Source organism: Natrix helvetica, assembly GCF_964273705.1.
Source record: "Natrix helvetica genome assembly, chromosome: 2".
NCBI classification, from domain to species: Eukaryota; Metazoa; Chordata; class Lepidosauria; order Squamata; family Natricidae; genus Natrix; species Natrix helvetica.
The window spans coordinates 18,265,667-18,290,700 of NC_138552.1; the positions used below are offsets into that span (position 1 = coordinate 18,265,667).

Below are 25,034 nucleotides of genomic sequence, written 5' to 3' on the forward strand. Positions count from 1 at the left end.
ACTACTACATAAGGATGAATGAATTTAAATTCTGTGTGTGTGTGTGTGTGTGTGTGTGCGTGCATGCGTGCGTGCATGTATGAATAGATAAGGGTAGGTAGAACCTCAACTCAATTCTGCATGGAGATTTCCAAAAATGTAAGCTCCTCCTTCCCCAGCAAATCAGAACTGTTGTTAATTAGTTAGTTGCGAAGTCCTGTCCGACCCATCGCGACCCCATGGACAACGTTCCTCCAGGCCTTCCTGTCCTCTACCATCCTCTGGAGTCCATTTAAGCTCATGCCGACTGCTTCGGTGACTCCATCCAGCCACCTCATTCTCTGTCGTCCCCTTCTTCTTTTGCCCTCAATCGTTCCCAGCATTGGGATCTTCTCCAGTGAGTCCTTCCTTCTCATTAGGTGGCCAAGTATTTGAGTTTCAACTTCAGGATCTGGCCTTCTAAAGAGCAGTCAGGGTTGATCTCCTCTAGGACTGACCGGTTTGATCGACTTGCAGCCAAGGGACTTACAGGAGTCTTCTCCATCACCATAGTTCAAAGGCCTCCATTCTTTGGTGCTCAGCCTTCCTTATGGTCCAACTTTCACAGCCATCCATTGCAACTGGGAAAACCATAGCCTTGACTAGACGCACTTTTGTTGGCAGGGTGATGTCTCTGCTTTTTAGTATGCTGTCTAGATCTGCCGTAGCTTTCCTCCCCAGGAACAACTACAAGGGGTCATTTTAAGTCTACATTCTGAATAAAGAACAGTTAGTCCCTGACCTATGACCAAAATTGAGTCCAACATTTCTGCTGCTAAGTGAGACATTTGTTCAGTGAGTTTTGCCCCATCTTATGACCATTCTTGCCACAGTTGCTAAGGGAATTACTGCAGTTCTTACGTTAGCAACACGGTTGTAAAATGAATTTGGTTTCCCCATTGACTTTGCTGATCAGAGGTCGCAAAACGTGATCACATGACCCTGGGATACTGCAAACGTCACAAATACGAGATGGTTGCAGGCATCTGAATTTTGATCATGCGACCATGGGGATGTCACAACAGTCATAAGCATGAAAAATGATCATAAGTCACTTTTTTCAGTGCTGTTGTATCTTTGAACAGTCACTAAAATGAAAAATTGATGATACTACCTATATCAGCTTAGGAACAACCTTTTGCAAACCTGTTCGTTATCAGTGATACCATTTTAACAATTCAATGTGAGTTGAAGCGTATTCCTGCCATTCTGGCAACCCATCCATCAAACTTTTGTATTGCCACAGGCATAAATCTCTTTTGAAATATATGCTACTTCCAATTGTTTAATATTCATACCTGGCAACGGTAAGGTACCAGGTGCTTTAGAAAACACCCATGCAAGAGAGTTCCCATCTGAAAGATATTGCCAAAGAACACTCTCCAAATAGCAATCAATTGCCATCCAGCTGGAAACAATTAGAAATTGTTGTTGCACATAGCTTAAGTCACCACATTGCAAGAATCTAATACATACAGATGTGTCAACCTAATCATAAAGACTGCCTTCCTATCCATTTTTTACAGAAGAGTGCCCAACCCAGCCATTTAATAGTAGCTAAACAATCAGAGAAACCAAGTTAGTCCATTGCTCCAACTGAGACAATCATCCCTACGTAGCTCAATTGCTATTATCTCATTCATTCATTCGTTCAACTAACTTGTATACTGTGAATCAACGTGAACTCACGCTAGTTTACACAAAACAGTCAAGGACAACAGTTAAAAAGTTGGGGGGGAAATGTAAACAATAGCAACCGATAACGAGTGAAAGTGACAACATACAAGGATCAATTATAATAGTGAAATTGAAAACTAAATTTGAAAAATTTGTAAGAAAACCAAAGAATATCAAGAAATCATAGAAGAATAGGGTACCTTGGAGATCCTCTAGAGTCTAGACCACGGTTGTCAAACTCGCTGAGTCACGTTGCTGTCACGTGATGTTTTGCAATATTTTCCCCTTCGCGGAGTTGAGGTGGGCGTGGCCTGCCCATGGCGCATCCCCCTCACAGGCTGCCGGTTTGACACTTCTGTTCTAGACCAGTGGTTCTCAACTTCTTCTTCACACTGACCCCCTTTAAATACCTTTTGTGGCCACGGACCATGGCCACAGACCACCAAGACTTAATTCAATATTTAAATCATAACATTTCTTCAAAGCTTTGCGGACATCCTGTGATAACATCGCGGCCTTCCAGAGGTTGGGAGCTGCTGTTCTAGACCAGTTCCTTCCCTGGGGTAGAAATCCTCATACAGTCCAGGCAAACGGACTAACCAGTCTTTGCTTGAAAATCACCAGCGATAGAGCATCTCTTAACTCCAGGAAGCAAGCTATTAGTTACTAGACTTTATTGTCATTGCACCTTGTACAACAAAATTAAACGCCATCTTCAGTGTACATTATACATACAAGAATAAAACAAAAATACACATCCCTCACATTCTATACAATTGTTTTGAAAACCCCTGATATTGCATTAATATTGCACTATACCAGTGATGGCTAACCTTTTTGCCATTGTGTGCCAAAAACAAGGAGCGCAGTGGGGTCATGCACGGGCGTGCCCACACCCATAATTCTATGCATGCGACACACACACACACACCGCATGCATGTGTGACACACACACACACCCGCCCTACCCCTGCTTTTTGCACGCGATGGATCTGTTTTTTGCCTTCCCCAGGCTCCAGAGGCTTTCTAGAGCCTGGGGAGGGTAAAAATGGTCTCCTCTCGCCCCCTTCGAAGGGCAAAAAACAACCCTATGTACAACCCGGAAGTGAAAGACTGCTGCCAGTGAAAACAGAGCTCGGGAGGGCGCACGCAAGCTCTATTTTCGCTGGAAGAGTGCTGGAGCAGGGTGATGCAGCCAAAAACAGAGCTCGGGAGGGCGCACGCAAGCTCCGTTTTCAGCTGGAAGAGTGCTGGAGCAGGGTGTTGCAGCCAAAAACAGAGCTCGGTGTGTGTGTGTGCTCCCAACTCAAGAGATGTTGAGCTGGCCACGCCACCCCAGTCACGGCCACTCGGCCACACCCACTCGGACGGCCAAGGTCAAACACAACCCTGATGCGGCCCTCAATGAAATGAGATTTGACACCCCTGTTTTAAACAATCTTCGTAAGATTTAGCCTCAAGCCTCCATTTTCATTGCTCTTTTCTGCAGCCTTTCAGCACTCTCCGCCACCGGAACACACTAGAAGCAGCATCCCTTTAATTGTTTGGATCCCAAACTGTCAGGATCGTGTAAGTTAGTACCGTTTTGAAATGAACAAACTGGGAGTCTGTGACTATCATATAAGACTGGAGTAAACCCCAGTTATGGTCAGTGGCTCTTGTTGCAATTTTTTTTCGTACTACCTGAAGTGTCTGGACTCACATCAATGCCTCCCCATGCATAATGCATTCCTGCATTCCAACAGCATAACAGAAGATGTTGCCATGGGATGGATAAAGAGGCTATTTCCTACTGAAATAAGGGCACATAGTCTGAAGTGGAAAAGGTTCTGCTTGATGCAGATAACACCTCTACCTCTAATGGCAAATATTATTCAGACCTTCCACCCCCCCAGAAGCTATGACCTTGATCTTTTAGGCAGAGGACATCTTCTTTTGAACAGGTTGAATGCTACAGATAGATAAACCATCCACTAACAACACCCAAGAGACAATTTGGTGTAGTTGTTAAGGCACCAGGTTAGAAATCAGGAGATTATCAGTTCTATTAGGAGCCGTGGTAGCGCAGCGGTTAGAGAGCAGAACTGCAGGCTACTTCAGCTGACCGCTAGCTGCAATTTGGCAGGTCGAATCCCACCAGGCTCAAGGTTGACTCAGCCTTCCATCCTTCCGAGGTGGGTAAAATGAGGAGCCAGATTGTCGGGGGCAATAGGCTGACTCTGTAAACTGCTTAGAGAGGCCTCTAAAAAGCACTATGGAGCAGTATATAAGTCTAAGTGCTATTGCTATTTCCACCTGAGGCACAAAAGCAGTTGGATGATTGGGCAAAAGTCCCTCTTTCTCAGCCTTAGGAAGGAGACAAACCACTTCCTAAATTGTTAGCAAGAAAATTGCATGGACTAGTCCAGGAAGTCACCAGAAGTCAACATTTATGAGTCAAAGGCATTTTAAAAAACCACCAATGATATCTCTTCATTGAAGTGCCAGTGTTTTGGCTTCATCTAGTTCAAGAGTGTCAAACTCAATTTCATTGAGGGCCACATCAGGGATGTGGTCAGGAGTGGGTTCTGGCTGCTGCTGCTGCCGATTCGCTCAGGGATGTGCCCTGCGTGCATGTGGTACTTAAAAATGAAAACAAAATGGTTGCTCCTACAGCACCACTGAGAGTACCAGTTCGGGGACGTGGCAGGTCAAGTTACAACCTATTCGGCCGAACTAGTCCAAACCGGTAGGAACCCACCACTGGATGTGGTTGACTTCAGGGGGCCGGGCAAGCATGGCCAACTGGGTGGGCGTGGCCAGCTTGACGCCACACTGGGTGTGGCCGACTGGGTTGACGCCACTCCCCAAACTGCTGGCATGTTTCCTCTTCGCATTGGGTAGACGGAGCCAAAGTGATGCGGGTAGGCAGGGCGGAAGTGACGCAGGCCAGCCCCTTACGTTTTCTAGGACGGCCCCATGGACCAGATCCAATCACATCATGAGCCAGATACAGCCTGCTGGCCTTGAATTTGACACCCCAGATCTAGTTCATTAATACAGCCAAGCACTAATTTAGACTCTGATGGTGCCTCATCCTGATCTGATAAAAAGGACCTACTGTATAAAGTTGTATAACATCAGCATATTATATTAATAACCTTTCACTTTAAATCGCTGGATGGTTTGACATAATGCTGCCATATAATCACTGAACAATCTAGGGAAGTGATAGCTAACCTTTTTCCCATCATGTGCCAAAAGTGAGGGGAGTACAAGGGGGGGGTCGTGTGCAGATGTGCCCACACCCATAATTCTATGCACACAACCCCCTCCCCCGTGTATGCGTGTGCGAGACCCACCCTACCCCAATTTTTGGCACGTGATGGACCCATTTTTCGCCTTCCCCGGGCTTCGGGAGGCTTTCCTGGAGCCTCCAGAGGGCAAACTGGAAGTTCAGGAAGAGAAGTTCAGGGAAGCCTCCAGAGGGCGAAAAACAGCCAAAAATGAAGGTTGAAGTCAGCTGGCCAGTACGCGCCTACACGCTGGAGCTGACAGGGCAACGCCTCATGTGCCCTAACAAATGGCTCTGTGTGCCACCTGTGGCACGCATGCCATAGGTTTGCCATCATGGGTCTAGGGAGAAAATAGGAACCTCACAAGAACTCATAAAGAAGACATCTAGAAGGAGCACTGGAGACAGCTATGTAGATATACTCAGAACTTCTCATAGCCAATAAGCTCTCCAGAAATATATCACAGAGAGCTAGTTTGGCCGAGTGATTAAGACACCAAGCTGGAAAAGGGGAGACTATGAATCCAAGTCCTTCATTAGCCATGAAAGCCAGCTGGGTGACTTTGGGCCAGTTACTCTCTCTCAGCCCAATCCACCTCAGAGGATTGTTGTTGTTGTTGTTGTTGTGGGGAAGATAGGAAGAAGAAAGTTATTTGCAAAAATAATAAAGGCTGCATACCAATAGATAAAGAATCATAGTTAATGGTATTACTAAGCCACAAAAAGGCTCAGGAGAATTTCACAATCTCACTCTCCCAGCAAAGATTATCCACAGGGCAATCAAGTCAGTGCCAAAAGCAGACCTCAACCTGACTGAAATGTTCTAGAACATGGGTCTCCAACCCTTTGGCTTGCCTGGGCTGTACGTAAAGTATATAATATAGTCAATGTATATAAACGTCTGCAAAAATCACATAACAATGTTAAAAGTTTAGGATCTTGTGGGGGACATGTTACTAGCAGTCCAGGGTTGCATGTAGCCACTGGGCCATGGGTTGAACACACCTCTTCTAGAACATCATGTCAGTCAACAGTGTCTGGATCTGACAAGTATGCACTTTTGGGTTGTTGAGATTGGAAGGCTCTTTCAAATAACCTCCTAGCCCCGTAATGGCAAATCTATGGGATGTGTGCCAGAGGTAGCACGCAGCAACTTCTCTGTGGGAATGCGAGCCGTCACCCCAGTTCAGTTCCAACACGCATGCCCGTGTGCCTCCCGCCGGCCAGCTGGTTTTCGGGACTCTGCTGTACATGCAACAGGGGGCAGGACACGTGCAAGGGGAGGGGGAATGCACAGATGCATGGGTTGCACATGGGTTGGGACACATGTGGAGGGCCACATACGCATGTGCGGGGAGGCCATGAGGGGAGCACATGCATGCAGAGGGCTGGTTGCATACGGTGGGGGCATGTACGCATTGCATGTACGCATTGCATTGCATTTTGAGGATTCAGGTGCATGCGCTTTGGGCACTCAGTCCAGAAAAGATTAGCCATCCCTGTCCTAGCCTTAGTTGAACAATTCTTCCTAAGAGAAGCAATAAGACCGGGTCAAGCAACCGGGTGATCAGCTGAACTATTTGAGTATCTTTATCATCCTCAGCAGGTTCTGAGCAGCAAAGCATCTGAGCAGGCTTTGCCCTCGACATTTCTGAAGAATAATTAGCCAAAGCTGCAGAGCCTGCTCTTGGATATGACATGAGCATTTTTATACTGATGAACTGATTAACACCTGCTGAATGCAGTTACACTATTGCTGAGCCTTAAAACTTGATCCTAGGTCACATTAATGTGCAACATGTTAGTTTGGGGTTAATTTTTTTTAAAGGAAACCTTGCACGAACAAAGTCATAATGTGACAAGACCTCTTCTGGTTGCGTTCAATTAGCACAGGCATTTCTTTGCAACGTTTCTTTCTGAGTAGCACTTGGTGGATTTAGTCATATTAAATGACAATCCATTTTTATAGTGACTAAATCACTTTACGTCACTGCAGATGATCCATTCGTTCCATACAATTCTTTGCAATATGGGTTAAAACAGCAAGATCTGGCTCTGATGCATATCACTGTCTATGATGATATACAAAAGTTTATTTTGCACCTGGATGCATTCGCAAAAACTTCCAGATCTTCTGTTTATTGAAAACAAACTGGAGTACTATGTTAGTTACCTCGCAAAACCTCAGAAGGAACATAGATTGCCCAACTCATAACCTCACACTTTCAAAATATGACATTTCTGGGAAGAGAAATATCCAAAATTGAATTAACTGCTTTTTCCTGTTTCTGAACAGAATAGTTTTCAGTTAGAAACCTTGGCATCTAAATTTGAAAAAAAAAATGCATATTTGTATGCATTTTACAAAGTACGTGGTTGGTATATGTCAAAGTTGCTCCGTTCTTTATAAAAGGATGTCTCTGACTTTATAAACTGAATTTCTGGTCTATAAATAAGATCCAATTTTATACAGCAAGAGAGATAATAAAAGGCTATTCAACGAAGAGTCTTAGAAGATGCTAATCTACACAGTAGTCAATATTTTTTGAGTTCAGTAAAAGCTAATTTGAAACCAGCATGTGTGACGTTCCAATTTAAGAATTCCCCTATGCGTAAGATTCTTTCAGTAAAGTTTCAAAAAATCCAAGAAGCAATTCATGAATGAGATGTGCACTTTCTAGGGGGATCATCAAAGCATCCTTATATTAGAGTAATGACATGTTAGCTAGGGCTAACCATGAATCACTTTTTTGAGAGATGGATGCTCATACTAGAAAGAGAGGGAGGGAGGTGTTCTAACCCAGGCTTCCCGAGAGCATGAAGCAAACTCCTTGTCCTGACAAAAACCTCTTTTATTAATTTACTGTGAATTCTGCCCTGCTGAAGTCTTTCAAGGGAGGATGTACAGTCACAGACCTTATCTGCTTGGAGAGCTGACAGGCCGATATCTGCAAAACTTGGCAAGGAGTCTCAGAGAGTCACGAACCAATTAAGCAAACTAATTGTCTCCTGCAAACTCCACTCCCCTTTCGCTCCTCTTTTATTTCCTCTGAGAGGGACCATTCATCGTCCACCTGTGGCCTTACTCCCAAGTCAACACCTGTTCTTTAGCTGTTCCCTTTGTCTGGCAACTCTGCGCATGCGCATACTGGGAACATGCTCCAGTTGTTCCTCTGCCTCAATGATCTCTGACTCTGAAGGCAGCTGATAACTGGCATACAGCTCTGGCCCCATCTCTGCCTCAGACACAGAGCCCTCATCAGAGCCTTCCCCAGACCCCAAGACTTGCCCATGTTCCTCCCCAACCTCCTCACTGTCCGAATCTGCTGCCAGCTCCTCTGGCTACTGGTGGGCCACAACAGGAGGGAAGGAGGGAAGGAGGGAGAGGGGGGGAGGGATAGTAGCTTCTTTAGGAAAGTTTTCAAATAGCATGAGTAATGAAGTCAGCCTGAGACTTCGTCCATACAAAGCACTTCCTTAATGTTAGTGGTTTGTTTTTGGCTTAGCATATTTTATGATTTGTAAACCATAGTTTGAGTTAATATGATGTGCTATCAACTGTAATTTATTTAATTAATTATGACTACACAACAGCCATATATTAATACAATATGTAAACCATACCTGAGAGTTCCGCAGCTGTCCTTTCTTGCTGTCTGCCTTCCCAGGTAGACCAGACAGAAAAGAAAACCAGGTGAGCTAATTCTACTTTATTTCAAAACTACATTAATGGAATCTTGCAAGTCTGAGAGTAAAAATCTCCCACCGTCGCTTCCAGCCTGAGATGTTAGGAAGATGCTCTTCTGTGCCTCTTTTTCTCCACTCATTGTGAAGTTACAGGCTGTGCCAGTGATGACAAACATTTTTGTTGGTAAATGTAAATACCAGTTTATTTACCAATGTAAATAAACCGGTAAATACCACCTCTGGCTGGCCCCGCCCCATCTATTCTCTGCCTCCAGAGTCCCAGCTGATCAGGAGGAAATGGGGATTTTGCAGTAACCTTCCTCTGCCATGCCTACCAAGCCACACCCACCAAGCCATGCCATGCCCTCTAAGCCACACCCACAGAACCGATAGTAAAAACATTTGAATCCCACCACTGCTTGGGATTATAACTCCCAGAATTCCCAGCCAAAACCTAATAGCATCAAGATGGAGAAGGCAGACATCAGGGATGCAGAGCAACATTAAATGAAAGAAGACTTACCTGTTCTTTTAATTAACACTAATTTAAAGAATGCAGTAAGTTCTAGTTTGAAGATTCAGGTTACTGTTGAAGGTTTTGTGGGGGAAATCACTCACTTTCCTCTCTCAAAGAAGAAATACAAACCTTTCTCTAGACAGACTTTTATTACAACCTGATCCAACAGCCACGAAACTGAAAGTACTTTTAATAAAGTGTTTGACGGGAATTCTTTAAAAACTGCAAGGCAAATCCTAAATTGCTGCTGTCCCATTTAACCAAGAAATTAAAGCCTGTTAAGACAGCGCCCTCCTAAGGCCAAGAAGTGTAAATATATCTATGAAAGACAGCCCAAATACACTGCAGTCTCAGAGAAGTTTACACTAAAAAAAAATGGCCGGATAGAAGGGAACAGTAATGAGATGCCACAGGATAGCAAATATACTGAATCTCTTCCTTCATTCCCTTGTTACACTCATTTTTAAAAGGGGGAGGATCAGAGGGGGGGAAAAACATAAGACACCCACAGCAGTGGCTCGAAGCCTAGAAGAAAGGGCCAAATCAAATAATTAGAAAGCAAAGCTGTTCAAACAGGAAGGAATTTATCCCATAAGCATACAAGCAATCCCTTCTTTCAAACCGCTTACACTCTTTTCCCACGTTCCCTGCACCCGAAGCAAGCCAAAGAAAGGACAGGAAAAAAAAATGAGACAGAAAGAGGATGATAAACAGCCACAGCGGTCCTCCTATTGCAGGGGTGTCCAAACTTGGGAACTTTAAGACTTGTGGACTTCAACTCCCATGCTGGCTGGGGAATTCTGGGAGTTGAAGTCCACAAGTCTTAAAGTTCTCAAGTTTGGACACCCCTGTCCTATTGAAATCAATCCTGGAGATCCCCCCTCCCTTTTTTTAATGGGTGCATGTATCAGACCCACTTGGTACTGTTGGAAGAAATGTCCATCTGGGTTCAGTTCCAAGTGGGGGGGAAAGACACCGGAAACATGGTGGCTGCTTGGAAGGTTGGTTTAATCGATGACCACATGGGTTTTTTAGTCCTGGGCAAAGAAAAAGCACATGGGTGGGATTGAGTGAGAGAGAGATTTATACCCTCTCTTGGGCCCTGCCTTGGAGCTTCCTGTTCCTGTGTAAAGAATGTATTCAGATTGGTTGTCAGACTCCCATGGGGCCATGCAGGGGTAAGTTTGTAGTGTCTTGAGTCCCAAACTTGGTTGAATCTTGCTGGGTGATGTAATCTCCCCAGGTGCCATGTGGTGAATTCTGTTGCTAAATGGGTAGAGGGCTAATCCTACCTTTGTTGGGTCTTGGATGAGGGCATTTGCCTATGAATAGACCCAGCTATCTCTTTATCTCTTAAATGTTGACATCTGCTGTGGGCTCTTGAGGAGGGTGGAGGCTATTAAGAGTGAGTTTGCTTCCTGCCTAAAAACTTGTTTCTCCATTTCTAATCCAGGGAAATGTAATATTCTGCCTTTTTAATATTTCCTAGGATATTTCATTCTTCTAGGAGATGGGTGGGTGCTAATTTCCAAATAAGACCAAGAGTGAGAGAATATTATTAACGAAATCATTACTAGTTACAATTAATAATCTGTCAAATTAGGCTTTCTGTTGATACAATTAATTGATCCACCTTCTTCATACAGGTCAGTGTTTTTTTAAAACTTAGAAATTTTAAGAAGTGAAAGAACTTTAAATTCTGGACTTGAAACCCATGCAACTTAAAGTGAGCAAGTTTGAAAAACACTAAACTTCCCACTATGGACGAGTGGCTACAGAAGCTGATGGAGTTGGCAGAGATGGCTAAATTAATCGTTTGGATCAAAGATATAAGTACTTTTGTCGCTACATAGAAACCACTGCTGGACTTTGTGCTTGAGGTGGAAAAAAATGAAACTCTGATTTTGGGTTTCACTGATTAGATTGATTTATTGTTAGAGAAATGGATAGGTAAAGGTTCCCCTCACACATATGTGCTACTCGTTCCAAACTCTAGGGTCCGGGGCTCAGCTCCATTTCAAGGCCGAAGAGCCAGCACTGTCCGAACATGTCTCCGTGGTCATGTGACTGGCATGACTAAATGGAACGCTGTTACCTTCCCACCAAAGTGATCCCTATTTTTCTACTTGCATTTTTACATACTTTCTAACTGCTAGGTTAGCAGAAGCTGGGACAAATAATGGGAGCTCACTCCATTATGCGGCGCTAGGGATTTGAACCACTGAACTGCCGACCTTTCTGATCGACAAGCTCAGCGTCTTAGCCACCGAGCCACCATGTCCCTGCCTAGAAAGGGATAGTTTATAATATTATGGAAAGTAAAAAAATTAGGTTCGATGTTAATACCTTATTCTGCTGCAACAGAGGGAGTTAGAAGTCAACACTTCCTTTTCTTTCCCCTTCTCCTCCCCACTTTGTCCTACTATTTGCTTTTGCATTTTTGTATTTTATTCTATAATCTAATAAAATGTTTTAAACCCCGAAAAACACGAAACTATCTCTACTAAATGAATAGGGAGCTGTTATTCTGAATATTTTCCCTTGGTTTAATCCATGTGAGTTGGAATGAAGCTTGGGGGAAAGTTCCATGAGATGTTGAGTATTTTTCCTCCCACCAATAGAGATTTTTCAAGTTAAGCTGAAATCCAGAAAACCAAACATGTTGACCATCTAGAAAAGTCGCTAATTCTAGTACTTCTTAGCTCCATCTCCATCTACTTGGGATTTGCAGCCCTGTTCATTCAGAATGTCTCCTTGAGATCCTTACCTCCACAGGCAGAGATGGTGTGTTTAGAAAGCCTTCATGTCTACAAAGATTCCCTATACTTGAAGATTTTGAGTTCATGCAAAAGAATTTTCATGAATATGGATTAATTCTACTCCAATTACTCATCCCTCCATACCTAGTACAGGGCTGAAAGCTAAAACATAGGGGACTGGAAGCTAAAACATATGAAGAACGGTTGCAGGAATTGGGTATGTCTAGTCTAATGAAAAGAAGGACTAGGAGTGACATGTTAGCAATGTTCCAATACCTAAGGAGCTGTATTGACTCTAGGGAGTCAACCTATTCTCCAAAGTACCTGAAGGCAGAACAAGAAGCAATGGATGGAAACTAGTCAAGGAGAGAGAAGCAACCTAGAACTAAGGAAAATTTCCTGACAGTGAGAACAATGAATCAGTGGAACAACTTGCCTCCAGAAGTTGTGGGTGCCTCAACACTGGAAGTTTTTAAGAGCGTTGTCTGAAATAGTGTAGGGCTGTGATAGCAAACCTATGGCATGCATGCCAGAGGTGGCACACAGAGCCATATCTGAGGGCATATGGGGTGTTGCCCTATGCTTAGCTGATTTTTGACCTTCTGGAGGGTGGGGGAGGCCATTTTCACCCTCCCCAGGCTTCAGGAAAGCCTCCGGAGCCTGTGAACAGTGAAAAATAGGCCCAACATGCCTACCGGAAGTTCGGAAATGCCTGGGGAGGGTGAAAAATGGCCCAACTGGGGCGGAGCATGGAGGGGTTATGCATGCATGCACGGAGGGGTGTGTGTCATTGCATTATGAGTGTGGGTACACATGCACGTGCTATCGTTCGCTCACGTGCCCCTTTTGGCACCCGAGCAGAAAAACGTTTGCCATCAGTGGTGTAAGGTTTCCTGATTGAGCAGAGGTTGGACTAGAAGACCTCCAAGATTCCTTCCAACTCTGTTGTTCTGTTAGGGCTAACATGAAGGGAGTCTCCCTCTTGTCCGCCTGCATTTCATCTGTGAGTTGTTATTATTTGGACCTCCTGCCCACTGCGGATGTCAACTTTCAGCAGCATCTTCCTCAGCAAACGTAAGACAATCTTCTCCATTCTCCCACATGCTGGCAATTATTGACGGAAACATCATGTTTCTTTCTTAAATATAGTATTCCCATCCTTATATTCTTCAATGGAGTTGATGTGTGCCATCAAGAGATGTCCCTTAGAATAACAGTCTTCTCCATCCAGCCCGTTTCTGCAGCAACATCTTTGGCAATAGCTCACTAGAGCTGCACAAGTTCTCAACTGAAGCAGTAATGCTTCTAAGACATTATTGTTGCGATATAAATCTGCAAACCAATCCAAAAGAAAGATCCCACTTGGATTCAGTAGAATCCACTTGCACACTTCCCATAGGTGTTCCATGTTCTTTTGAACGTTCTTCTTCTTCAAGAAACAAATATGAAAACTTTGTTTTCAAAGCAATCATATCAGTTTCTGCTTAAGCTAAGAATTTAATGCAGGTTTTCTTCATATAGATATCTCACTGTTAGCCATTTGAGTAACCCTTCTGAAACCTGAGTTTGTCAGATGAGAGCCTGTGGATACAGTCCACACTCAATTAGTTATTCCCAAGTCAGCAAGCACACATTTATTGTGATAAATTATAATGTGTGATCATTTTAGTTAGGGCTTCATGTCAACCTAAACATTGCATTTGGTAATCCATGGTACAAAGTATAACTCCAAACATTAGACTCATCAAAGAAAGCTATGACTGGGTGAATATATCACATTAAAGAATGTATTGCATTAATTATGATTTATTCAACCAACCATAACGACCCAATTCATACATAATGCTAATCCATAAATCACAATTTACAGACTGTAAAGTGGCTAGAATCACAAATTAAACTAATATGTTTATTGTTATGCACTGTTTGAAGCACCTTCATTGCTAACACTTCATGGAGATGGGGAGGGAGGTTACCTTTTTACTGAAAATGAAATATGCCTTGATTCAAGCTATACAGAGACACCATGAATTCATGAAATTTAATGGGCTTTATCCTGTGAACCAATACTTGGCTATCAGTCCCTTCCATTCCTCCTTCTGTAACAAGATGGCTATATGCAGTATTCCTGCTGGGTTAAGTTACACTTTCCCAAGTTGGATAATACTCAAATGGGTTGAATTCTCAAAATTCGTAGTTATTATTCCATGCTGGCTAAGAATTCTGGATACCATGACTCCAATACATTGCTATATCAGGCTGGGCAAGATTACTTTAAGATTGGTTTATGTTTGGTTTATTGTGTGACTAATAATTGATTGGGTTCATACAACCAACTAGCCAAAATCCATCAAAACGCACTTCAGCTTGGGGTGATGTGTAAACTTCATTCCACATACGCATGTCCTCTTCACTTCTTCTAATCTGAAAGAAAATTCATTTTTGTCTGACTAATTCTTCAAGCAATCTAAACATTGCTGAAAAATATCCAAATAAATTTGGATCCTTCAAGCAATCAAAACATTGCTGAAAAAAATCCAGATAAATTTGCAACCATTCCAACATTGGGAGAGGCAAACAGCCATTGACTCCATCATTAACGGGAACAGACACAGGAGTCCAAAATAAGCAAGCAAGCAAAGAAGAAAGGGAATTATCTTATTGTTTGGGGGGGATTTGATACTCTTCCCCGTGCTTCTTTTCTTCTTGCAAACCAACAGGACAGACTGGGCAGCTGTAGGGAATCCCTGTTCCGTTTTCCCAAGCAATTTCTCTCTGTGCAACATTTGGCTTGGCAGCCAACGCTTAAAGTCCCACCAGCAAAAGTGTGTTAATCCTTCCCTGATTCTTAGTGGGCTTAATAGCAGCCAGAACAGAGATGCTTGGAAGCCAAAATTGACTGCACACTCCCTATTTTTGGTATTTGGCAAGTTCAAACTCCTGTTAAGTTCCTGTAGGAGACTTTAGGTTTCATCAAACACCTGCACTAACTGTTTATCCCAATATAATAGCTCAACACTAAAGGCAATCTTATGGAAGTGGAGTGAATCAAGAGAAGCTGAAAGGTGATTTTTCGTGAATGTATCTGCCAACAGACTCTGCAAAGAGGGTTAGTCCAATAAACTCGGCAGTACAGTAAAAAGACATATCTGCTGCTTATCTTGTCTTTTAAAGTCTGCTCCAAAGAAAGACGACTCCCCTGGCTCCACATATTACTTATTTGAATTGCTCCTTTCCTTTTTCTTAAAACAACACTGTGATTTGTATCACTCTGCGCAATTTACTCCAGCTTCTATTCATTAGCCAAGAAGTACATAAGGCTTGACTAGAGGTATGCGACAGTGGGCCAGAAAAGCTCTTAAGGCTCACTTCAAATGTTGGCAGAACAAAGAGGCAACCTTTTCTGACCAAAGAAGATATAAAATCAGTGCAATAAGTCCTTGATAAGTTTTATATATCTATTTCAGTCAGGCCACAGCTACCATAAAAATGATAAAACATTCCCACCCACCAGGGGTGGACTGCTGGGCGTTTGCATGGGTTCGGGTAATCCTCTAGTTAGGATTCTGCCCAGTTCGGCAAACGCCCAAATGGCACCCCTGGCTGGCCATGCCCAACCCGCCCTACCCCTCCCACCATGCCCCTCCCGTCCCAGGAGTCTCCATTCAACACATTCATCATGCCAAGTAAGTACAGGGCCCGCACACTCAGGAAGAGGGAGAAACGGGCCTACCGGAGGTTCCAGAAGTCCAGAAACAGGTCTGTTTCCAGCCTCCGGAGGGCCTCCAGAGCCCAGGGGAAGCAGTTTTCGCATTCCCTGAGGTTCGAGAAAAGCCTCCGGAGCCTGGGGAGGGTGAAAAACAGGTCTATCCAAAGTTCCAGAAGTCCAAAAACGGGCTTGTTTTTTGGCCTCCGGAGGGCCTCTGAAGCTCAGTTGAAGCAGTTTTCGCTCTCCTGGAGGCTCGAGGAAAGTCTCTGAAGCCTGGGGAGGGTGAAAAACACTCCCCCAGCCATGGTGCAGGAGGCCAACTAGGCCACGGCCACCATAGGCTAAGCCATGCCCACCCAGCAACGGGGCAGCAAACCCGTTGCTGCAATTTTTGAAGCCCATCCCTGCCACCCAGCCAAAAAATAACAACCCCTAGCTCTCTGCAGAGGCACTACTGCTTCAGTATTCTTAGAGGTTACAGTGTGGTTTTAAAGAAGGAAAAGGGACATTGTATTGTTCCTGTATCTAAAAATTGATCCGGGATTCTAGTAGTCTGACCATTAGAGGGGTAATGCAGGTAATTTGTCTCAACTGCTATCTTCCATATTGCTGGATTGCACTTCCCACCATCTCCACACAGAGGAACATTATCTAAAGAGTTCCCTCTGAGACCCCCTTAACATGAAATCTCAAAACACCAATGATTTATTCTTATACAGGTAGTCCAGTGGTGGGATATGACAGGCACGCCCCGGTACAGACGTACCGGTGCCTGCTGGGAGCACGAGGTACAGTTCCGGTATGGTGCTCCGGAGGGCCTGCCTGCCCGCCCGCCCTCCTTACTTATATTTGAGCTGATCGGGGCTTACGCGCACGGAGCGTACGGCACCTGCGCAGCACTCCGCCAAGCAGCTGAGGCGTCGCAGAGCATCACGGGCAGTAAGTACGCATCCACGCACTGCGCGTGTGCTGCAAGCATGCATGTGGTGGATACCCGGCCCCGTTGCACCGTACCAGTTGCAAAAGGACCCACCACTGTGGTACAAGTTACAACCACAACTGAGACCAAAATTTCCATTGCTGAGCAAGAAAATTTTGCTTGTCAGAAGATCGCAAAAGGGGATCACATGATCCCAGGAAATTACGACCATCATAAATACCAACCAGTTGTCGAGCATCCAAATTCTGATCACATGACCATGGGGCTGCTCTGCAATGGTCCTAAGTGTGAAAAATGGTCTTAAGTCACTTTTTTCAGTGCTGTTATAACTCCAGTCACTAAATGAGTGGCTGTAAGTCAAGGAGTACCTCTATCTTCCACATTGCTGGACTACATTTCCCATCATCCCAGCACAGAAAAAAATGATCTAAAGCAGGGGTCAAACTCACGGCGTCACAGCAACATCACGTGACGCATTGGGACTTTTTCCCCCTTTCACTAAACGGGGCATGGGCGTGGCCAGCGCATGACGCATCCGGCCCATGGGCCAGGAGTTTGACAGCCCAGATCCAAGGAATCCCATTGAGATTCCATTCAACTAAAATCAAAAGGCCAAATATTTAGTCTTATATTTTGCTGTAAACACAAAACAGTTTGATTGTCAAGTCTTGGGCTGTTTCTGAATCACTTGCATTTCCAGTTATGCAATTTGAATTGCTCTTATTTACATTAGATGTCTTACAGAACACAAAAGACTTAAAATACAGATTGTATGTACGGACTCAAGTTTCCTTACAAACATTAGTGCGATTAAACTTTGGATTAGAAAATGAGATGAATTTTGCTGACTACGAAACAACAAAAGGTAAAAGTAAAAGTTCCCCTCGCACATATGTGCTAATCATTTCTGATTCTAGGGGGTGGAGCTCATCTCCATTTCAAAGCTGAGGAGCCAGCATTGTGGTCATGTGGCCGGCATGACTCAATGCCGAAGGCGCACAGAACGCCGTTACCTTCCCACCAAAGGTGGTCCCTATTTTTCTACTTGCATTTTTACATCTTTCGAACCGCTAGGTTGGCAGAAGCTGGGACAAGTAACGGGAGCTCAATCCATTATGCGCAGTTGTGGGTTGCACATACCACCACTACCAGTTTGGTGATCGCACACGTGCATTCCATTCGTGCATGCACCTGACCTGTGCTGCGCATGCGTGCACAATCCACTGCCCCTGCAACAACCAGCTGATTGTCGGGGCTCATGCAGGTGCCGTACACTGTGTGCATGTGTGCAATTTGCCTTTTGCCATAAAAACATGTATAGAGCGCGGGCGGGCCAAAAGAGCCATCGTACCGGTTCGCTCTCAGCTGCTCCAGGCCACTACCAGTTTGCCCAAACGGGGCTGAACTGGCAGCAACCCACCTCTGGTTACCCAGCACTAGGGATTCGAACCGCCAAACTGCCGACCTTTCTGATCGACAAGCTCAGCGTCTTAGCCACTGAGCCACGGCATCCCTTATGAAAGAATACAGAGAATCAAATCAATTCGTTTCCAAGCATTAGAAGCTACATTGTCAATCAAATGACTAGAAGAGTTTCAAGACAAACAGAAGGAAGCATGGTAAAACTGTTGAGAGCTGTAATTTACCATCCTCTGGAACAGTGTTTCTCAACCTTGGCGACTTTAAGTCCTGTGGACTTCAACTTCCAGAATTCCCCAGCCAGCTATGCTGGCTGGGGATTTCTGGGAGTTGAAGTCTACAGGACTTAAAGTCGCCATGGTTGAGAAACACTGCTCTGGAAGGTTTCACCATGAGCATCCATATCACCCATATCAATCCTGAAGTATCCTTCATCACATCTTACCTTGCACCACCAATGTCCACTCCAACCATTAGCTGTCCATTCAGCGAAAGGATCTCGTCTCGCAAGCGAACTTTTCCACATTTCCCTGCCGGGCTGTTTTTCTTCAAATCAGTAACCCAAATGCTTCCAACATCAAGCACTGGGCCTTTATGTCCCCTCTTTCTTCTCCCCATTCTCCGTTTTTCACCATAATCCCCAAAAGCAGGGATATTGCCGAAACTTAAGCCGAGAGGCTCCGTAGCTTCTGGATTCTTGGTTAAGTAAACCGTACAGATTTCCATATCCACCGGACTGGGGCTGTAATGCAGCTTGCCTTCTTCCACCGGGAAGTTCAACTGGATGTACTCTCTCAGCTTCTTAATGGCCGAATGGCAGAGGCCGTGCTCAGGTTCCTCAGCTTCCTGTTTCAGATGGCCCTGCAACCATCGATAAAGGATGGGAAGAAAGAGCATCGCGTTTTCTGGAGTGATGGGCATTGTGATCATGCCAGGATTCCATTATGTCAAGAAATGGTTCTTCTTTAACTGAGTCAGATCAACGTTCCTGGCCAAGCCAAGATTGTTGGGTGGTTCATTTGCAGCCATCTTGACAGGACCAAGAAAACGCAGGGAGAAGACACACAAGGACAGCCAAAACTAAATAATAACAATAATAATAAGGGCTTGTTCTTCCACTCCCAATTTGGCCAGGACAACAAAGGGCCTTTATGACAAAGACCGAAGATTGTTGCTCGGGAATCCACAGCAAGAGAAGAAAGGAAGAGACCAGGATTTCATGCTTGCCTCCTCTCACAGCTGTCCACACAGAAATGTAGGATCACCAGCCTGGAATTTCTCCTCCACACTCACCAACACCTGCTTGACCTAGAAAAAAAGGGAAACGGCCCAATTAAAACCATAAATCTGTTTCAGATGCAGGATTAGAAGCTTATCGGCAGTGCTTAATAATGAGAAGATTTTTGCCTAAGATTATTTTGTTTATTTGGTTAATTCTATAATCTGTTCATTTTGCTTTCGGTTAACTTATGTGGGTTATTCATTATTTACTACAAGGACTGCAGGCAGGAAGAAGAGGAGGCATCAAAGACAAATTTCTAATTATGCAGATAGTTTCACAGACCGAGGCGCATTTTACAGTTAACCTCTTCATAGAAAATAAGGAAGGAAGGAAGAAAGGAAGGTATTTCTTTTATATCTTTTAATCTTGAAAAGGAAGGAAGGAAGGAAGGAAGGAAGGAAGGAAGGAAGGAAGGAAGGAAGGAAGGAAGGAAGGAAGGAAGGAAGGAAGATATTTTTTTTATATCTTTTAATTTTGAAAAGGGAGGGAGGAAGGAAGGAAGGTCTTGTATATTTTTTAATCTTGAATATTTATGCTGGTGGGAAGCTCAAATTCCCCTTGTTTTTCAATTGGTATAGCTAGGTGCTGACCTAGAAACCAGGAGTCTGTGAGTTCTAGTCTTGCCTTAGACATGAATGCCAGCTGGGTGACTTTGGGCCAGTCCTTCTCTCTAATCAGCCCTACCCACCTCACAGGATAGTTGCTATAAGGAATAGAAGAAGGAAAGAGTATTATTTATGTTTGCTGCCTTGAGTAGCATATAATGTAATAAAGGTGAGATAAAAACTATTAAGTAAAAATATTCTTTAAAAAACCAAAACTAAGTTTAGATACCAACAAATGGTAGCATTTTGTCCAAGATTCAAAGTTTTTAAAAGAGCTACCATAGCATCTCAAGAAAATGCTACCCTTTGCCAGGTTCATCCATTGTACCGAATCACAAAAAAAAGAAAAGAAAAACCGTTCATTTCACTTCGGTTCAATGTGTGGCTGAACCCAGACATTCTGATTTTCAGGCAACTGATTATGGATTACATATTCACTATGCCACAATTTGAAAATTTCTGCCCTGGATAAGAGGTTGAACGAGAAGACCTCTGTGGTCTTTTCCAATCCTATGATTGCATGATCAATCATGGTTTATTGAGTAAGCTACAATTAGGTTTGAACATACAATACTCAAAGTTGGGTGATTGTGAACCTTTTCAGCACCAAGTGCCGAAAAGGGAGCACTTCTCGCGTGAGTATATGCTTCGCGTATGCGCGCACATTTATCTCAGCCGTAACCAGGAAGAGGAGCTTCACAGTGGGGTATACGCACACCGGAAATTGAACTTCTGGCTTCCCGCGTGCACATGCTCAACAGCCAGAAAATCTTCCAGTTACCGCTACGCATGCACAATCACCGATCAATTGACCGGCATGCTCACGCTGGAAAACGGAAGAACCACTCTTCTGGTTTCCGGCAGGGCCGCACACATGCCAGCCGATCAGCATGCACACTACAAACCCAGAAGAGGAATGGGCGATGTCGAGCATGCCAAGCGACATGGCTCCATGTGCTACTTCGGGCACATAGGTTCGCCATCATAGCCCTAGGTCATATGTCATGGCAGACAAACTGCATTGCTTAGATCTGCATAATATATTAAGCCAAAATGCAAAAATGCTACATTACAGGTTGGCTTGCTTCACTGTACAAACTCAGTTATTTAATAATGACAGTTTTCAAGTCATACTTGTTCTCTCTTCTCTTTCCATTATTATTAATTTACATGCCATTCAACACTCAGCCACTCTTAATTATTGCTAATGTTAATGACTGAACAGTTTCATAAAACTATATGATATTCTTCCAAGTCTCTAAATGTTCTATTCTGTGGCTAGATTCCTAATCCAGTGTCTGTAAAAATAATGAATGGCCTAAAAAAATCTACCCAGTTAGTTTTGAGTCTGAAAAAATGATACTCTATATAGGTATCTTATGAAGTCAGAATTGTCATCAAATCTATCTTAAAATGGTTTCTTAAGAAGGGTGGAGTGAAGTACTCAAACAACAATATTATACAAATATTTTTCCGGATTCACTTATCAAACCTGTCCTACAACATTTTGGGATATCCTGGTTCCATGCAAACTTTTGTTTCATTCCCTAACAAATTGTGCTTTTCCTTCCTTATGCCCTTCCCAATGGAATTTCTAAAAAGCCCTCAAGACCCATTTCCTGACTTCTACAAAAAGTAATAAAAGGCTAATTAAAATAACTCCATTTGAAACGTTCAGATGTGGTTTTCCATTATCTTCTTTAGATGCTGTTTTTAAAGGCTAGACATTCTCCAGTGCCATCCAAACAGTGTTTTATGACTTTCCATTTCCTCAAAAAAGCACACTATCCTATTTTTATTTGTATTCAGTGGGAGTGGAAATAGAGCTTATCAAAACATTATCAGTTTATTTTAATAAGTTTTTTTTAAAATCCTCATTAAAATAAGACAAGATTTTGGCATTTCGTGGGCCTTAAAAAGTTTAACAAATTGAACTGGATTAACAGCTGGTCCATCTCAACATCAGATTCATGGATGGGCCCAGAATGAACACACATCTGAAGTTGAATGAAGTTACTATTGTGAGAAGGGAAGACCCAAGTATCATTCGTCTCATCAAGACCACTCACCAATCCTGATCACCGCTCACCCGACTGGGAAACCCAAGCTGTAAAACCAGAGACTGCCCGTGCGGAGCCTGGAAATAGCAAAGGACCAGCCCCGATTCCTTGGCAGCCAAAACCAAGTGCATAGGAGCCACGTGCAGCTTCCCTGTGCCCCATTTTCAGCCTGGACGGCCTCCTGCAGCACTCGGCCAGTCAAAACACACCCCGTTTTGGCCCACAAAGTGCTGCAGGCAGTCCAGGCCAGAACACAGGGCACGGGGAGGTCATGTGCGGGGGGCCCTCATACCCTATTTTGGTCAGGAGGGTGCTGCAGGAGGCATTCGTCTCATCTCCCCCCTCTCCCTCCCCAGCTGGCCCGCAGAGGAGAGCTACAATGCTGATCCAGCCCTCAAAGAAATCCAGTTTGACACCCCTGGCCTATATTGACACTTGGGCTAAAATTGAGTATTTAGTCTCTCTCTCTAGGAGATTGGAAAATATCAGCAACTGTTCTGTCCCAAGCCTCTACAATATATATAGACGCAGACTTGGCTGTCTGCCACAACTAAGGAGGGAGATAAGCAACCCCTTGGCTGGGAGCCCAGAAAGCTATCTCTATGAAGCAAGGCTTGAACTCATGAAATGCTCCCAATCTTTCTCTATGGATGGATCAGTAAATTGTTGTTTCCTGCAAAATTCCCGTCCCATTGCCCCACCTATAAGCTCTCCGGGAGGGGCCAATCAGTAGCCACCTGTTCCTATTTACTTCTGTGATCCTTTTTCCAAAGCTGCTCCCTCCTCCTCGCAGCCCTACACATACGTACGTCAGGGACAGCCTCCCTCTGTTCTTCCTCCCTGACTCAGACGCCACCTGGTGGCCAACAGGCCTCTGTAGTCCCTGCTCTGACTCTGAACACACACCCCCAGAGTCTTCCTCAGCCTCCAGGGCAGTCCCATAGTGTTCATCGCTGTCAGATTCCACCAACAGCTCAACCGGCTGCTGTTGGGCCACAACAGCAACTGAATCAAATCATAAAAAATCCCCTCAACATATGAAAATCCTTTACCTATACAATACGATTCCCCAGACTTGGAGCTATCACTCGTGGTCAACATCTCGGCAAACAGAAGTGAAGATTTATTCACCCCTCTGGGTGTGAAAACTTTATTTTCTTCCTACTAGACTCAGTTCAACACACACATACACATCGGCAAAACAAGACTGGACTTTCCTATAAATATTTCTAGCCTGCCCTTTTGCTTTCAATTAAATTCTACCTCCATTTCAAACAGTTGCTTGTGCTCTTTAACCTGGCCCAGAACAAACCAAGATTTCTTCTAACATTACCATTAATTCTTCCTGCCAAACTAGCAGTTCGAAAGCATGCAAATGTGAATAGAGAAGCAGGTACCACTATGGTGAGAAAATAACAGCATTCTGTGTAACAGCATGCATAAATAAGCAAGCAAGCAAGCAAGCAAGCAAGGTAGGTAGGTAGGTAGGTAGGTAGGTAGGTAGGTAGGTAGGTAGGTAGGTAGGTAAGTAAGTAAGTAAGTAAGTAAGTAAGTAAGTAAGTAAGTAAGTAAGTAAGTAAGTAAGTAAGTAAGTAGCTAATCCCCTACTTTGGACCAGTGAGAAAGTTTTCTGATCTGGATCAAGCTGTTTTACTGAATAAGGTCAATGTATTACTGAAATCTGAAGACAGAAGGAAAAGACAAAACCAAATAACTGTGCTCATGTAATTCCTAAGCCAAAACAAACTTTATGACTTACCCAATGTATATAAGCCAGGCTAAAAGGGTCTGATGCCATATGTGCATTTTTAAAACACAGAATATCTGTAATCCCAACAACATGTTTACATGTATTGCAGCTTTTCAGATGTAGGCTCCTTTGTCCATTGAAGTACAGCATTTACATCTGACTGTTCTCAGCTCCTCATGAGATATCAGGGAAATCAAAGACATTCAGCAAGATGCTGGCCCATCTGAAAATGTGAAATTTGCTTCCCTAGTTCCTCCTATGGGAAATTTCTTTGATAAGAGAGCTTGTCAGAGAGCAACAAGAATCTCATTGAAATCTCTTCCGGGGACCAGGAATTCCAAACACAAAATACATCTTCTATGTGGTGTGTGTGTGTGTGTGTGTGTGTGTGTTTCTATCTATCTATCTATCTATCTATCTATCTATCTATCTATCTATCTATCTATCTATCTATCTTCTATCATCTATCCATCATCCATCTCTCTCTCTCTCTCTCTCTCTCTCTCTCTCTCTCTCTCTCTCTCAATATCTATCATCTGTCATCAATATCTATCTATCCATCATGTATCTATCATCTATCAATCTACCTACCTATTTATCTATCTATGCAACACTTTTTGTTTTGAATATTGTTTATGGCATACTCAAACAACAGAAAAGAAAGAAGAAAGACCAAATAGGGACTGCAAAAAAAAAAAAGAATTATGTTTTCTGTACAGTAGCCACTGTACAAATATAGCAACTGCTATATTTCTTAGAAGCAGTGAAGGACCTGGGTTCTCAACCTTGCATCTGCAAAATGGACCAAAACTCTCACCAAACAAAGACCTCATCCAAAATCTTCTGGGAATCACTTGCGACCCTCTGCATTATTCCTTGGGGCATTTCAGACACAACCTCCTGGGGTCTTAAGTATCCTTAAGATCTGATGACCCTCCCAGTTTATCCTGCAATTGACACTACAGTCCCATTGCAAGCCTAAGCCATAAAAGTTCGCTTAACGCAATTGCTGCAGTGATTATGTTCTCCAAACGGCAGCTCTTTCTTCCTTCCGTCTATCCTTGCTTAAGTATAGGGCAGCAGAAATGGGTGTCTTAGCATGGCATGATGGAGTAGCTAAATCATATTTCGAGCCAGAAAAATCAATATATTAAACAAGATGATTGCAAACACAGTGTGGCCAATAACTTACCCACCAGTGGAAATTGGAATTACGGTAGTTATTTCTAGCACTCAGGTATCCTTCCAATTGTACTTGGTTGTTGTTTTTTTAAAGATATACCAATAACACAGCTTAGCTATTTTTACTTATGTTTTATAAGCCTTCCATACAGTGG

General features: G+C 43.6%; 1 protein-coding gene across 2 annotated transcripts in view; it reads right to left on the reverse strand.

The window, feature by feature from the left end:
• PDZD2 (PDZ domain containing 2) overlaps window positions 1-25,034 on the reverse strand; it is a 361,218-nt gene that overhangs the window by 244,018 nt on the left and 92,166 nt on the right. For both annotated transcript variants that reach the window (XM_081942592.1, XM_081942591.1), the window contains exon 2: window positions 18,446-19,299. In XM_081942592.1, coding sequence (XP_081798718.1) covers window positions 18,446-18,930 — 485 coding nt within the window. In that variant the 5' untranslated portion in view covers window positions 18,931-19,299. The remainder of the gene's footprint in view (window positions 1-18,445; window positions 19,300-25,034) is intronic.